This window comes from Salvelinus namaycush, chromosome 38, assembly GCF_016432855.1.
Source record: "Salvelinus namaycush isolate Seneca chromosome 38, SaNama_1.0, whole genome shotgun sequence".
In the NCBI taxonomy this organism is placed as follows: domain Eukaryota; kingdom Metazoa; phylum Chordata; class Actinopteri; order Salmoniformes; family Salmonidae; genus Salvelinus; species Salvelinus namaycush.
The window spans coordinates 18,762,929-18,779,013 of NC_052344.1; the positions used below are offsets into that span (position 1 = coordinate 18,762,929).

Below are 16,085 nucleotides of genomic sequence, written 5' to 3' on the forward strand. Positions count from 1 at the left end.
TGAGTGGTTCGCCAGGGAACATTCCATGGGGATCAGCTTATCTTTGATCTCGTTTGTTTAGTTCTGTTTTTTTAAGCGGCTAAAAGCTCCATAGTTACCCATTAATTCCGGAGCCATTTTTAAACTTCACAGAAAGGGAGGAATTTTTCACCACTCAGACAGAGACAAAAGCACATGTTTGTAGGCCTTCTGAGAAGCCTGGTCGTGAGAAGCCTGCAGAGATTAAGGGGGGAAGCTCAACTAAAACCATATTGTGTGTCAGGGACTACATTTTTACACCCAGCCACAGCAACGGGATTTGATGTCCTAGTGGGCTTTAATCTAGGGGGTAAAAAACACCCTAGAGCCAAGTCGATGTATGTACTGTGATACACAGTGATAATATGTCAGGAAAAAGACAAGTGAAAACATGCTTTCTCAGGATGTTTTATCCATCCATACATCTATGATTCATTTATCCACCCAACTTTTATCCACCCATCCAACCTTTATTCATCCTTCCATCCATCCCCCTATCAAACCATTCATTCAAAACATGGTGGATGTTAGAGAAGGCTTGAGATGAGCTACACTGGCTCAGAAACCACAAGGTAGTACTGCTGACATAGCGAGGACACAGAGGTTATGTCACTGGGTTGTGTTAACTCGTGTTCAGGGAAGCATATCATTATGTGTCCACTCAGTGTCTTTCCCTCTCCATCAAGAGGGGGCGGGTGTGACATCTTGTTCCGTTCTCACTCATGCGGATCCACCATATGCTGTGAAGTGTGAACATGTTTTAAATCCTCCCTCCATAGTTGCGTGTTTTCACCAACATTGCCTGTTCTCCCTTCCACTCGAAGAAGTGTGATATGTCATATTCTAATAAGAGCCTTGAGATTTACAACAGAAACGTCATTATAGAACATTTTACATTTATATTTTAGTCATTTAGCAGACACTCTTATCCAGAGCAATTTACAGAAGCAATTAGGTTTAAGTACCTTGCTCAAGGACACATCGACAGATTTGTCACCTAGTTGGCTCGGGGATTCGAACCAGCTCTCTTTCGGTTACTGGCCCATTGTTCTTAACCACTAGGCTACCTGCCGCCAGGCCTCTGCAGTCATTAGAATCTGCCACAATGTCTGCTTCCCCTTTACCGTGAATCACTGCATTGTGACATGAAGTGCCCTACGGGGAACCACTGGGAGATGTGGAGGAGGATAAAGGACCACCACCCTGGCTGTTAGCAGCTCTGCTGGGTGGGTGAACACACGCACGCACGCACGCACGCACGCACGCACGCACGCACGCACGCACGCACGCACGCACGCACGCACGCACGCACACACACACACACACACACACACACACACACACACACACACAGAGAGCCTTGATGACAGGAAGTGAGACAGATAGGATGCTTTAGGTACCCAGGAGAAGACAGCACTGCTGATCCTCACTTCAGAAGTGTTGTTTACTGTTCTATGGTTCTGGCTCAGAAGACAACATCATGTTGCTCTTGTACAGAAGATGTTGCCCTTGAGCATAATGGTTTTGGACGAACACTATTTACAAATCAAGAACTGACCAGTTCGCTGATTAGTTGAAAAATATTCCGCAGGCTCTGCTGATTGGGCTAATATTTCACTGTTTAGTAATGCATTCAGGATTATAAAAGCATGGAGAGGCCTCAGATAACATGGGATCATCATCTTTTTCAGAAAACAAGCACAGTCACTTGCTCTAATGGTTGAACTAATAGTCAACACATCCACTGGAGTGAGACCAATGATTTCATAGGTGTTTTTTTCTAAAACAGTCATAGTTGGTTTGGTATTATCTCTAACCATGAGGCAGAATAGTCCTGCATCATCAGCACAGGCTTCATGGTCTAATAGTCTCTGACTCAACTATGCCAAACCTAGAAAACGCCTAGTCTTAAACGCTACTTGTAATTGGTTGGGAAATGTGGCTTAATAATGGCCTACTAGCACAAATTTGACCAAAACTCTAGAGTCGGTAAGCCTTTAATTCAGCCTTTATATCGTAGTTTGGCAGTTTTACAGGCAGGCACTTGGCAGGCGTAGCAGAGCTGTTGGGACCCATTTGATGAAAAGCCTTTTGTAATCAAACAGATCTATTTCACTAAAGCTGCAGAACAAATATACGTGTTCCTGTCTGATGTTCTCTCTTTTGTGGGAGTATAAGTGTGTTGACTATACACGTACACTGTCAGTTAACACAGTAGTTGTTCTGCTGTGTTTCCACAGTGCTGTGACACTGAGGTGAAGGCTTCCATCAACACCGGGAGTCAACACAACCGCATCTCCAGCTCCTGCTGCAGGAGGCTTGGGTGAGAGGCCTTATTCTCCCTCGCTATCTCTCTTTCTCTGTCGACCTCTACCACACCCACGAATACCCAGCCATCACATAACACTCCTGGGTCCAGGTTTGCCAACCAGCACCGAAATACAGAGCGCCAACAAACACATTTGAGTTCCTCAGGCACTCACACAACCACAACCAACATCAGACTGCATCAGGATCAACAAACTGGCCTGTGAGAGACAGAACAAAGTAGCGTCCTAATAACCTCTACCATGGCCGTGTTGTGTGTTGCCAGATTACTTCCTACCCAGGAAGGTCCACCCTGTGAGCAGACAGAGGGCCAGGGCTCTGTGAGGGGCCTGCAGCTGCAGCTGGGCAGACAGAGTGTCCAGTGCTCTGCCCACGTCACCGGTAAGGAAGGGGAGATCACATATTACGTCACATAAACATTTAAAGCAGCATTGCAGCCAGTTGCAATGACTGTCAATGAAGCAAGAGAGTCCACTCATACAGGGTAGGAATACAGGTGTTATGACAGTGTCAATGAAACACTTTTGTTTTTCTTTCTCCGTAAACATACAGACTGTGACAAACAACATTGAATTGAATAATACTATGGATTGGACAAGTAAACTTGATTATATAAATCGCTGGGGTTAAACTGTATTGTTCCTGACAGCGATCAATACAAACCGTCTGGGTGCTATCTCACAATGACCACAAGCCATTTTATACACCATCAAGATTACTTCCCTTCACCAATGCCAATACAAAACCCCTTGGTAAATCCCCCCCAACGCTGTGTTGCATCTAGGCACTGATCATTAACAGACGGTAATAGATTTGCTTACTGCCTGTGTTATTTCTGAATGCTTGCTCTAAAAAGTCAGCTGTCTTAAAAGGTGTTGGAGATGCGCTTGGCAGCCAATGTGTGTGTGACAGCGTGTGTGTCTGTGAGAGAGTGTGAGTATGTGTGAGAGAGTGTGAGTATGTGTGTGAGAGAGTGTGAGTGTGTACTCAGTGTGCAGCATGTGCTCCTGACCTTTCCTATTCAGCATCCAGGGTCAAATCACAAAGACAAATAACACTGAGCAAGCAGGGAGAGATTAATATCTTAATGGTTGAACACACACACACACAGAGCGTGCACACACACACACACACACACACACACACACACACACACACACACACACACACACACACACACACACACACACACACACACACACACACACACACACACACACACACACACACACACACACACACACACACACACACAATGCAGATGGGAGAATTGAGATGTGCTGATGATTCCTGTTAGACTTGAGCTCATTTATGCAGTGTTAATTAATCAGTCAGCAGGAGACACGGCAGGTTAGAAATTCACTGTTTCTTATTCTGCTCTCTCTCTCCTCTTTATCTCTCTCTTCCTCTCTTTGTCTCTCCTTCTCTCTCCTCTCCATCTCCCCACAGAGGATGAGGTGTTTGAGCTGTGCCTGGGTCTTCAGACTCTGCAGGAAATCAAAGTAAGTCTTCATTAGTGTCGCAAATATGTAAATGCTGTGTTTGATCTGCCATCCTCCCTAAATCTCCCCCAACTTGAACTTTACAGCTAATGAAAATTGCTGCTAAAAATAATCATAGGAAAAAGGAGGCAGACGTTGAATGTAGCAATTAGATTATGCAGAGACCTTAGTAACACATTGAAGATGCTGGTTCCTATCAGAACACATCAAGTAATACCAGGTTAAAACAGAGATGGAGACAGACATGTTTGTGTTATGTTATCTGAGGGTTACGGCTATCTGCTGGCATTGCCTGGTGAGGACTGCAGGTGAAAGCAGACAGATAAGACAGAATTCAGATCAGCACATCTCACAGGTTTAAAATGCTGCCATTTCCCCAGGATATCCCAGGAAATGACAACACAACGTGACAATCAACAACAGAACAGGAGAGGAAAACACATGAACAGAATTCTGTCTTAGAGGGTCTGAGAGGGAAAGTAGAATTAGGCATGAGACTAATTGTGACCATTTCTCACAGAGAATCAAATTAATTAGACTTTAAGAGTACACTGGAAACCAGATCTACGATTACGCAAAAGCACCCCCGGAGGATCCACGATACCGGAGCCAATTTTCCTTCCAAATGCACCCAGTCTCAGTATTCTGCTCCCTCGGCAAAACTCAAGATGGGAACTTTAACTCAATTTAAATCATAGCTGAAAAGTTTTCAAAATATTCCTTAAATAGACCGGTGGCTTGGAAAAAAGGGTGAATCCTAATTGAATTATCACGTATGCCTGCAAGGAAAGATACCCATACATTCAGATGGAGGAAGCCTGGAGTTACAGTTATAGACAACTGTTAGAACGGAGACAAAATGTTCAGTTTAGTCCCTGGACCGTTCTGGTGACCTGGAAGTAAAACACAGAGCTCAGTGGAGTCTGTCAGGCCCAATGGAAGGCAGAGAGCTAGACTCAGGTGCATCTCACAGCCATTGTGTGAATTGTGATCACATATGCATGCGCACTGGGGCATACTCAATGTTGTGCAACATTGCATGGAGCCCCTCAAGAACCATTTGGATGGAAAAGCACATAACTGAAAAGAGTACAATGTCTCCCTTTAATGTCACCATGTGCAGACCGATTTAACTGCTATTTGGAGCAGCCGCGGCGACCTTTCTGAGGATATTCGTTTACATAACATTATTAAAACTTCTTATGGCTGCATCCCGCTACCGGGATCGATATGACAACAGCCAGTGAAAGTGCAGGGCGCCAAATTCAAACAACAGAAATCTCATAATTAAAATTCCTCAAACATACATGTGTCTTATATCATTTTAAAGGTAATCTTGTTGTTAATCCCATCAAAGTGTCCGATTTCAAATATGCTTTTCAGCGAAAGCACTACAAACGATTATGTTAGGTCACCATCAAACCACAATAAGCACAGCCATTTTTCCAGCGAAAGATAGCAGTCAGAAAAAGCAGAAATAGAGATAAAATTAATCACTAACCTTTGATTATCTTCATCAGATGACACTCATAGGACTTCATGTTACACAATACATGCATGTTTTGTTTGATAAAGTTCATATTTATAACAAAAAATCTGAGTTTACATTGGCGCGTTACATTCACTAGTTCCAAAAACATCAAGTGATTTTGCATAGCCACATCGTTTCAACAGAAATACTCATCATAAATGTAGATGATAATACAAGTTATACACATGGAATTAAAGATATACCTCTCCTTAATGCAACCGCTGTGTCAGATTTCAAAAGAACTTTACGGAAAAAGCAAATCATGCAATAATCTGAGACGGAGCTCAGAACAATAGCCAAATTAGCCGCCATGTTGGGGTCAACAGAAACCAGAAAATACATGATAAATGTTTCCTTACCTTTGATGAACTTCATCAGAATGCAGTCCTAGGAATCCCAGGTCCACAATAAATGCTTGATTTGTTCGATAATGTCCGTTATTTATGTCCAATTAGCTACTTTGGTTAGCGCATTTGGTAAACAATTCAAAAGTCACAAAGCGCGTCCTCTATAACGTGACGAAATGTCCAAAAGTTCCATAACAGTCAGTAGAAACATGTCAAACGATGTACTGAATCAATCTTTAGAATGTTGATAACATACATCTTGAATAACGTTCCAACCGGAGAATTAGATTGACTTCAGATGAGCGATGGAACGGAGGTCCTCCTCATGTGAATGCGCATGTGAAAGCATGGTCAGCTCGTAGCAGTGATTACTCATTCCTGTCTCCTTCGGCCCCCCTTCACATTAGAGTCATCAGACAAAGTTCTATTGACTGTTTACATCTAGTGGAAGCCGTAGGAAGAAAACTCATCAATATCTCGCTGTAATTTCAATGAGAGCTTGGTTGAAAATCTGCCACCTCAGAAAAAATTCAAACAGGAAGTGGAACTTCTCAGGTTTTTGCCTGCCATATGAGTTCTGTTATACTCACAGACATAATTCAAACCGTTTTAGAAACTTCAGAGTGTTTTCTATCCAATACGAATAATAATATGCATATATTAGCAACTGGGACTGAGGAGCAGGCAGTTTACTATGGGCACCTCTGTGCACCTTTCATCCAAGCTACTCAATACTGCCCCTGCAGCCATAAGTTAACCTTCTGTTGTCTAAAATGGCACTTTGTTGGATGATAGCAGTACTACAAACAAATGGAGTTTCCATGGCACGCACTGCATTCTGTGGTAGAGTTGATGTTAAACCATGTTTTGACCCTATGGTCAGTCACGGTCACCCATCTGACGTCTCCCTTATCCATCCTTTATCTCCAGTGCTGTGTGGACGTGAGCAGTAGAGTCCTAAAGCTCCAGGGCTCAGGGGAGGAGCTGCCTTTCCTGGAGCCGCCATTGGTCAGCCAGTACCATCACCAAGACAGCAATGAGAACCTGTGACCCTGGCGGGTCACAACCTCCCAGCCGTCCCACACCCTCCTCTGATTGGCTGGCGCTGTAAAAACATGATGCAGTCTGGGTCTGGACTGTCCAACCAGTGTCTCGCACTGCCAGCAACATGGTTGAGCACCCCAATTCTCTTCAGTTTACACCATTGTGTTTGTTTCTGTGGAATTAAGGCATTACCATGATGTTACTGCTGTATTGAATTAGCCTAGTTTATGGAGCGGATGGAGCTCAAGATTTGGGACGATTCTATGTAACAATCTTCATAATTATCTACTTAATCAAGGTGTTTTTTTATGTCAGACAGTGCATCATTGTTCAATACACTCTTGGAGTTCTTTGGCTGTCCCCATAGGAGAACCCTTTCTGGTTCCAGGTAGAACTCTTTTGTGTTCCATGTAGAATCCTCTTTGTAAAGAGTTCTACATCGATCTCAAAAGGGTTCTACCTGGAACCAAAAAGGGTTCTTCAAAAAGTCATTTTTTCTAAGAGTCTACTGAAACATACTGAGGAGTCAGACAATGATTATCATTTGAAATGAACATATTGTGATTTGGAAGTATAAAATAATTTACGTTGATCATCAATTAAATGCCAAAACTGTTTAAAATCAAAATCAGTTCAGCCTTGAGGAAACAATTATATCTCCCTCACATCCCTTTACAGAGAGATAGTCTTCTAGATGTCCTATCATACGTGCTCAAGAGAAACGGTGAAAAAACAGGTCTTATGAGACCTTTGAATCTGCCTGTTAAAAAAATCTAATTGAGAGTCAGGACAGACAGGGAATTCTGGAAGAGATGTGAGGAGACTACTGCTATTCCTGAACTAACTGCCTTCAGCCAAGTGAAGACTCTCTCTCTCTCTCTCTCTCTCTCTCTCGTCTATTTTCCCAAATGAAGAGTGCTCCTAAGAATGTCACAATGACCCACATCAAAACTAGTTCTCAATAATTCCACTTAAATGTCAATAGAGTCCTGGAGCTAGATGTGTGTGTCAGACGGACAGCACAGCAAAGAGATACAAACAGTCCATAATTCCGCAGGATTTTTTGTTGAAGTCTGAATGTTAGTGTTCCTGTGAGAGTGTGTCAGTGTGTGTGACTTGGAGATGTGCGAGTGTGTGTACGTACTGGTAGATGTGTGTGTGTGTGTATGTGTGTGTGTCTGTGTGTTGGATGCATGTCAATCGAGGAGGGGCTTTTCTGTTTTGATATGGTTAGTGGCTAGTGTTTCACATGGGAAAGAAAAAGGGACGAGTTCTATTTACTTCTCCTCCTCCTCCCAGCTCCTCCTCCTCCTCCCAGCTCCTCCTCCTCCTCCCAGCTCCTTCTACTCCTCCCAGCTCCTCCTCCTCCTCCCAGCTCCTTCTACTCCTCCCAGCTCCTTCTACTCCTCCCAGCTCCTCCTCCTCCTCCCAGCTCCTTCTACTCCTCCCAGCTCCTTCTACTCCTCCCAGCTCCGGTCAGAGGGAGTTGCCAAGACGCAGCCGACCCCAGCTGCCTTCCTTCCCTTGTCTTCTTCAGGGGACATTAATCACTCTGCTCCGAGGCTGCTCTCTGGGCCAAGGCCCTCATAGATGTTTGTTTAAGCATATTCTCTCTCTCTCCCTCTTAATTTTTGAAGTTCGGGAAACAAATCTGCTTGGTACATTTTTCTCTTCTCGTTTGTTCCACTTTTGCTGACGTACGTTATTCACTTTGACAAGCCTTGTTTGCTGATTTGGTATTTTACTAGGACCAGCGCAGCGGTACAGAATTATCATCAAGCCTCTTGTTGCCTGACTGACAGTTTCACACTACAGGGTCGACTACAGGGCCGAAACGTACTGTGCTGGCTTGAATATCGTATTTTCTCATTATCCTTTACAGCACGGTTCCAGCTACTATGGTGGAGTTGTAACGAGGCCAACCCAGTACTGTACAGCTCGGCTTGGTTCAGTTTGACCCTATGGTGTGAATCAGGCACGTGAGAGACCCAAAAGGCCACACTAAAATCTTCCCACTAACATGCATTATACTCTGCCTTGATCCATTCGCATTGTTTGGACAATCAGGAAGCGCTTCAGACGCCCTCAGAAAGGTCTTCATACTCTGCTTTTACCATCTGGACCTGTATTCAAAGAGTCTCTGAGTACGGGTTTCCACTAGATAGCACAGCCACAAAGTCATAATTGGCTATATCGAAAAAAATACATGAAAACAAAAATGAGCTTTTTGGTCTTAATTCAAGGTTAGACATAAGTTTTGCAGTGTGGTTACGGTTAGGTTTAAAATCAGATTTTTGGAAGAGATGTAGAAATAGGCTGGGTTTATGACTTTGTGGCTGTGGTAACTAATGACTACCCTGGGTAGGTGCTGATATCGGATCAGTCATGCCTTTCAGAGCATAATGGATAAGATTACATGGACCTGATCCCAGATCTGCACTTCTACTCAGACTTTTTGTGAAGATAGGCCCTGGACAGTGCCATGCTCTCGACTGTGTAACAATATCCATCTGACCTCTAGCTCTTTCTTTGGAGGTCACCCACGAATAGATTGCTAATGTTTCGTACTAGTGTACTTCCTAATATGCTGTGCGATGGTAATCGATGTATGAAATACATTTATTTTTTGTGAACAGTATTTTCTCTGCCTATTAAAAGATGTATTCTGGCTAGCTATGCTTGCAGTTTTTTAAAGGTCTAATTTACACACATTTAGTATGCCAAGACTAAGATGTGCCAGTCACATCTTGACGAATGCCTGTTATGACACAAAAACAAGACTAAGCTAACAGTACAACCATTTATCTGCTCAAAAAACATCAAACCACAAGCAGTATCACTAATATCCACCACCTGATCAACTGGAGGGAAGAAGGGAGGATATTCAGCGCTAACTAAAACATGAGTCACTGTGCTGCCATTTTCTTTTTTTAATAATCCCCTTGTAGCTCTGATATTCTCATGGTTGTGTTGCTGTGACGTCGTTATAAAAATACCCTTTTCTCGTTGGTGCAGCAGAGAAAGCAGATGTTCCCACAGCGAGGGACTGGGGGGCTGGAGGCCTGGAGGGATCCTCTGACCAGGGAGCAGGTCCCTGTCTGGCTGTGTCCCTGTGCTAATGCTGACATGTGTAACAGATGTGATCGTACTACGGAACTCTTGTGTTGTGCTTTTAAAGAAAAGACTGTCCAGCCAGGGATCCCCGTTGATTGGTGTTTATTGATAGACACAAGGAAGCACATTAGATATGACGGACAGTAGGTTGACGGCTGTAGATTCGTTATTGGTCATTTGCATGTCAATATCAGACTGGGTATTTTGTAATCAAACGTCATAACAATGACAAAAATAGTACAGAATACAATAAATGTAAGTACCTGGCAATAGACAAGGAAGCACATTAGATGTGCAGGACCAACAGTATGTTGATGGCTGTAGATTTGTGATTTGTCTGTTAGCATGAAAATAACTGAATAAGCAGGGAGCTAATGCGACCACTACAATTAGAGAATGCTAGCTAACTCGCTCTTACAGCGATAACATACAAAAGCAAATCCCAGGAAGCCCGCAATATCTAACACACACGCACGCACGCAAGCACACACACAGTGTACAAAACATTAGGAACACCTTCCTAATATTGAGTTGCACCCCCTTTTGCACTCAGAACAGCCTCAATTCCTCGGGGCATGGACTCTACAAGGTGTCGAAAGCGTTCCACAGGGATGCTGACCAATGTTGATTCCAATGCTTCCCACAGTTGGATCAAGTTGGCTTGATCTCCTTTGGGTGGTGGACCATTCTTGATAAACACAGGAAACTGTTGAGCTTGAAAAATCCAGCAGCGTTGCAGTTCTTGACACACTCGAAACGGTACGCCTGGCACCTACCACCATAGCCTGTTCAAAGGTGCTTAAATATTTTGTCTTGCCCATTCACCCTCTGAATGGCACACATACACAATCCATGTCTCAATTGTTTCAAGGCTTAAATATCAAATCAAATTTTATTTGTCACATGCGCCGAATACAACCTTACAGTGAAATGCTTACTTACAAGCCCTTAACCAATAATGCAGTTAAGAAAAATAATGTTAAGTAAAAAATAGATAAGTAAAAAAAAAATAAATAATAATAATTAAAGAGCAGCAGTAAAATAACAGTAGCGAGGCTATATACAGGGGGTACCGGTACAGAGTCAATGTGCAGGGGCACAGGTTAGTCGAGATAATTGTATATGTAGGTAGAGATAAAGTGACTGTGCATAGGTAATAACCAGAGAGTAGCAGCAGCGTAAAAGAGGGGGGGGGGGGGGGTCAATACAAATAGTCTGGGTAGCCATTTGATTAGCTGTTCAGGAGCCTTATGGCTTGGGGGTAGAAACTGTTTAGAAGCCTCTTGCATGCTTGCCGTGCTGTAGCAGAGAGAACAGTCTATGACTAGGGTGGCTGGAGTCTGACAAATTTTAGGGCCTTCTTCTGACAACGCCTGGTATAGAGGTCCTGGATGGACCTCCATTGATGCAGCCAGTCAGGATGCTCTATATGGTGCAGCTGTAGAACCTTTAGAGGATCTGAGGACCCATGCCAAATCTTTTCAGTCTCCTGAGGGGGAATAGGCTTTGTCGTGCCCTCTTCACGACTGTCTTGGTGTGTTTGGGCCATGGAACTTTAAGCTCTCAACCTGCTCCACTAACGCCCCGTCGATGAGAATGGGGGCGTGCTCGGTCCTCCTTTTCCTGTAGTCGTCAATCATCTCCTTTGTCTTGATCACGTTGAGGGAGAGGTTGTTAACCTGGCACCACACGGGACTTCCTCTGACACCGCCATTTATTTTATATCATTCTTTAACTGGTCTCCTCACCTTCATCTACACTGATTGAAGTGGATTTAACAAGTTACATCAATAAGGGATCATAGACTGACCAGTTGAATCCAAGTGAAAGCTATGTCATGGAAAGAGCAGGTGTTCCTAATGTTTTGTACACTTATTAGGTACACCCCCCTGTTCACGAAAATGGTTCGCTCCTACAGACAGTGAGTCACGTGGCTGTGGCTTGCTATATAACGCAGGCAGACCGGCATCGAGGCATTCAGTTACTGTTCCATTTAATGTTAGAACGGGCAAATCGAGTGACCTAAGTGACTTTGAGCGTGGTATGATCGTCGGTACCAGGCGCGCTGGTTCCAGTATCTCAGAAATGGCCGGCCTCCTGGGCTTTTCACACACAAAAGTATCTAGGGTTTACAGAGAGTTGTGACACAAACAAAAAACATCCAGTCAGCGACAGTCCTGTGTGAGAAAACAGCTCATTGATGAGATGGTCGAAGGAGAATGGCAAGAATGGTGCAAGCTAACATGCGGGCCACAAACAGACAAAATAACGGTGCAGTACAACAGTGGTGTGCAGAACGGCATCTTGGAAGGCACCACTCGTCGAACCTTGTTATGGATGGGCTGTTGCAGCAGAAGACCACACGGTCACTACTATCAGCTAAAAACAACAAGAAGCTGCTCCAGTGGGCACGCGATCACCAACACTGGACAATTGAAGAGTGGAAAAACATTGCCTGGTCTGACGAGTCCCGGTTCCTGTTGGGTCATGCTGATGGCAGAGTCAGGATTTTCCATAAGCAGCATGAGTCCATGGACTTATAATGGTGCTGTCTTACGGGTTCCTGATCAATTGTTCTATTTTGTTTCAGACATTGTTTCATATGACCGAAAAGAGCTTCTGGACAACAAAACAGCGATTTGGATGAGGATTATTTCAACAAATCAGAGGCGAAGGACATAATGCTCATCCCAGACCAGGCCCAAATCCCTGTGGAGTCGGCGCTATAGGGGTCGGCGTGCGGGATATCTAACGAGACTGCGAGGGCGAGTAGATAAGTTGCCATTACCCTCCGTTCTATTGGCGAACGTGCAATCACTGGAAAATAAACTGGATGAGCTCCATTCGAGCCTATCCTATCAATGTGATCTGAAGAACTGTAATATCCTATGTTTCACCTAGTCGTAGCTGAACAAGGAAATGGAAAATACAAATCGAACTGTTTTTTCTGTACAAACTACAAGCTCTAGATCACCTCTACTCTACACACAGAGATGCATACAAAGCTCTAGATCACCTCTACTCTACACACAGAGATGTATACAAAGCTCTAGATCACCTCTACGCTACACACAGAGATGTATACAAAGCTCTAGATCACCTCTACTCTACACACAGAGATGTATACAAAGCTCTAGATCACCTCTACTCTACACACAGAGATGTATACAAAGCTCTAGATCACCTCTACGCTACACACAGAGATGTATACAAAGCTCTAGATCACCTCTACTCTACACACAGAGATGCATACAAAGCTCTAGATCACCTCTACTCTACACACAGAGATGTATACAAAGCTCTAGATCACCTCTACTCTACACACAGAGATGTATACAAAGCTCTAGATCACCTCTACTCTACACACAGAGATGTATACAAAGCTCTAGATCACCTCTACTCTACACACAGAGATGTATACAAAGCTCTAGATCACCTCTACTCTACACACAGAGATGCATTCAAAGCTCTAGATCACCTCTACGCTACACACAGAGATGCATACAAAGCTCTAGATCACCTCTACTCTACACACAGAGATGCATTCAAAGCACACACAGAGATGCATACCTCCATTTGGCAAATCTGACCATAACTCCATCCTCTCCATCCTCAGTACCAATGATTCGCTCAATATGGAAAGTGGTCCAATGAAGTGGACTCTAAGCTCCAGGACTGTTTGGCTAGCACAGATTGGAATATGTTCCGGGAGTCATCCGACTGCATTGAGGAGTTTACCATATCAGTCACCGGCTTCATTAATAACACACACACGCACATATATATGGAAATGTACATAGTGAACTCATACACATTGTAATTACGTAAATAGAATGCACTATTTCAGAACGTGACCTATCGCTTGCAATTCAATATCAGACTGGGAAGAATGTACATTTTGCGATCTCCTTCTATCTGCAAGCATGACCAACAGCATAACACCTTACTGATATGTAAATTCAACCAACCATTAGGAATACATAAAGATTGAATAGATATTTTTTCAGTGGCAAGTGGAAACATAACCAACCCTGTTACACATGCTCCCACCCCCCCAATCAGAGAGGAACCAGTGAGGCAGGCTGCCTCTGTTAATCCCCAATACCAGCCCAGCCCCGGGTGCTCTGCTGAATCACTGCTACCAACAAACAGCCTTAGGACTAGAGCCATTCATATTACACAGATTTATCTCTGACTGCGAAGGACTACAAGCTCAAAACAACGCTACTAGCAGAGGTCTCTATGACCAAGTCATTACCTTGGCACCCAGAACCAAATCAGCTTCAATGTTAAGGCTGTCACAAGAGACTATTTTCTCACTGTTATCCATGTCCACAGTGCTGATGGAATAACAACAGGTACTGCAGTACACAGGATTCAGAATAACATTGCCGATGTCAATTATGGAAGAGAAATGGACCTCGGCTAAGGAAACGTCTAAAGAGATCAGTCAATTTAAAAAGCTATTGTCCTGTGCTGCTGCTACTGTTTGTTCTATGACTGAGGCTCCTGCATCATTCGGGATTTAAACAGATGTATCAGCTGTCATGTCACAAAAACAGCCAAGTCCATTCATCTCATCTGGACTGTCTCTCAGTAACTGTTTCATCTGAGCAATGGGACGTCCTTGGCATATCCTAGGTTTAAACACAACGCGTGGGCTCAAAAGTGTCGGCACACAGAGAGAAGGCACTCTGCGGAGCTACATTATATCAAAGCCAGGTACAGAACGTCCCCCGAGCACCCTACAGATAACCCAAAGCATAGTCATCTGTGCAAAACTGCAGTTTGCCGTTGCAGCATGCTTTGGGAGGCCAGTAGCAACTTTCCTTTGGAGTCAGTGCACAGGCCACATCCTGTCACAGCTCTAACTCACCACATTATTTGTTCCTCTGCAGAGAACAAACGGCATATGGTGTAAATGTTGAACACAGGAAACAGCAATGGTACTCTCTATTGTACTTTGGTACTTTGAGGCTTTTGACACCTCTGGACCTCCGCCAAGCTATTTTCTTGCTTGATTACTTGAAAACTGCTGTGAATAAAACAGAAAACAGTGTATCACTTGTGATTCTGTTAGTCATATGGTTAAAAATACATTAAACTAGAGGCAGTGAGGCCTCTTTTGCCTCCCACACTAAAGTCTAGCCCCGTCTGAAGTCTCTCGCCATCTTTGGAAGAGTGTTGCAGGGTAACAGAGCACCTCCCCGCAGACCTTGAGTATGGTGTCCATTTTATGACACCCTCACACCTAAACAAATAGACACCGTAGCGGAGACAGTTCTCACTTACTGGAAGGAGAGCTCTGCAGAGCCTAGCAGGAGACATAGTCAGACCCAGTGGATGAAAAGCTGATACAACACTCCCACTCACAGAACCATCACACACTGAATCTCTCTCTGAGTCGTCATCACTACACATGGGCTCTATCTCAGGTTACATAGGCGTTCCACTGATGAAAGATGGTCAATGTGTGACTGTGTCCAACCGGTCACGAATGGAAGAGCCTTCATTGCTTTTAAGCATCGCAGGCTGAATGGTGTAACTATGGCAATTGAAAGAAAAGTGTTGTTTCAAATCATGCACTAGATCATGATATGACAATAAATATTGGACAAGAAAGCACAATTGTAGTCAAAGAGAAATTGCTCTTTGGGTTTCTATTCCTCTCCATCTACATCCCTCCCTCAATCTCTCACTGCTGTGGTGAAGTGATGATTCTGTCTGGCACATAGAGTGTTCTCCTGTGGGTACCGGAAGGGTGGTCACGAACAGCCTCCAGCCTACTGCTGCCTGAGACCAGGGAGAGCTGCTGGGGGGGATATTAATCAGGGAACACACACACACACACACACACACACACACACACACACACACACACACACACACACACACACACACACACACACACACGGTGGAAAATCCCACAGGGAGAGTTCCCCCTCCCACAGACAGCAACATGACTCCTTCCTGTCTGTAATGAAACATGCAGTGCCCTCTACACACTGACTAGCAGACCCACAGGAACATTGTGGTTAATAAAAAAACATTACACTAACATTCACATCAATGTGCGTGCCGCGCTTGGTGGACACACTGAGTTTGAAATCCTCGCCGCTGTGATAAAACTCGCCACTTATTAAAATGTCATTGTGTCATTCAGCCCGCGTTAGACCCCCGAGGGGGATCGTGAGTTTATGG

General features: G+C 44.0%; 1 protein-coding gene across 1 annotated transcript in view; it reads left to right on the forward strand.

The window, feature by feature from the left end:
* The window catches only part of LOC120031892 (nuclear receptor-interacting protein 2-like), a 31,244-nt gene extending 21,800 nt beyond the window's left edge, over positions 1 to 9,444 (forward strand). The window contains exons 3-6 of the mRNA XM_038977713.1: positions 2,259 to 2,341; positions 2,612 to 2,727; positions 3,796 to 3,848; positions 6,657 to 9,444. Of these exons, the coding sequence (XP_038833641.1) occupies positions 2,259 to 2,341; positions 2,612 to 2,727; positions 3,796 to 3,848; positions 6,657 to 6,776 (372 nt within the window). The 3' untranslated portion in view covers positions 6,777 to 9,444. The remainder of the gene's footprint in view (positions 1 to 2,258; positions 2,342 to 2,611; positions 2,728 to 3,795; positions 3,849 to 6,656) is intronic.
* The last annotated feature ends 6,641 nt before the right edge of the window (positions 9,445 to 16,085 follow it).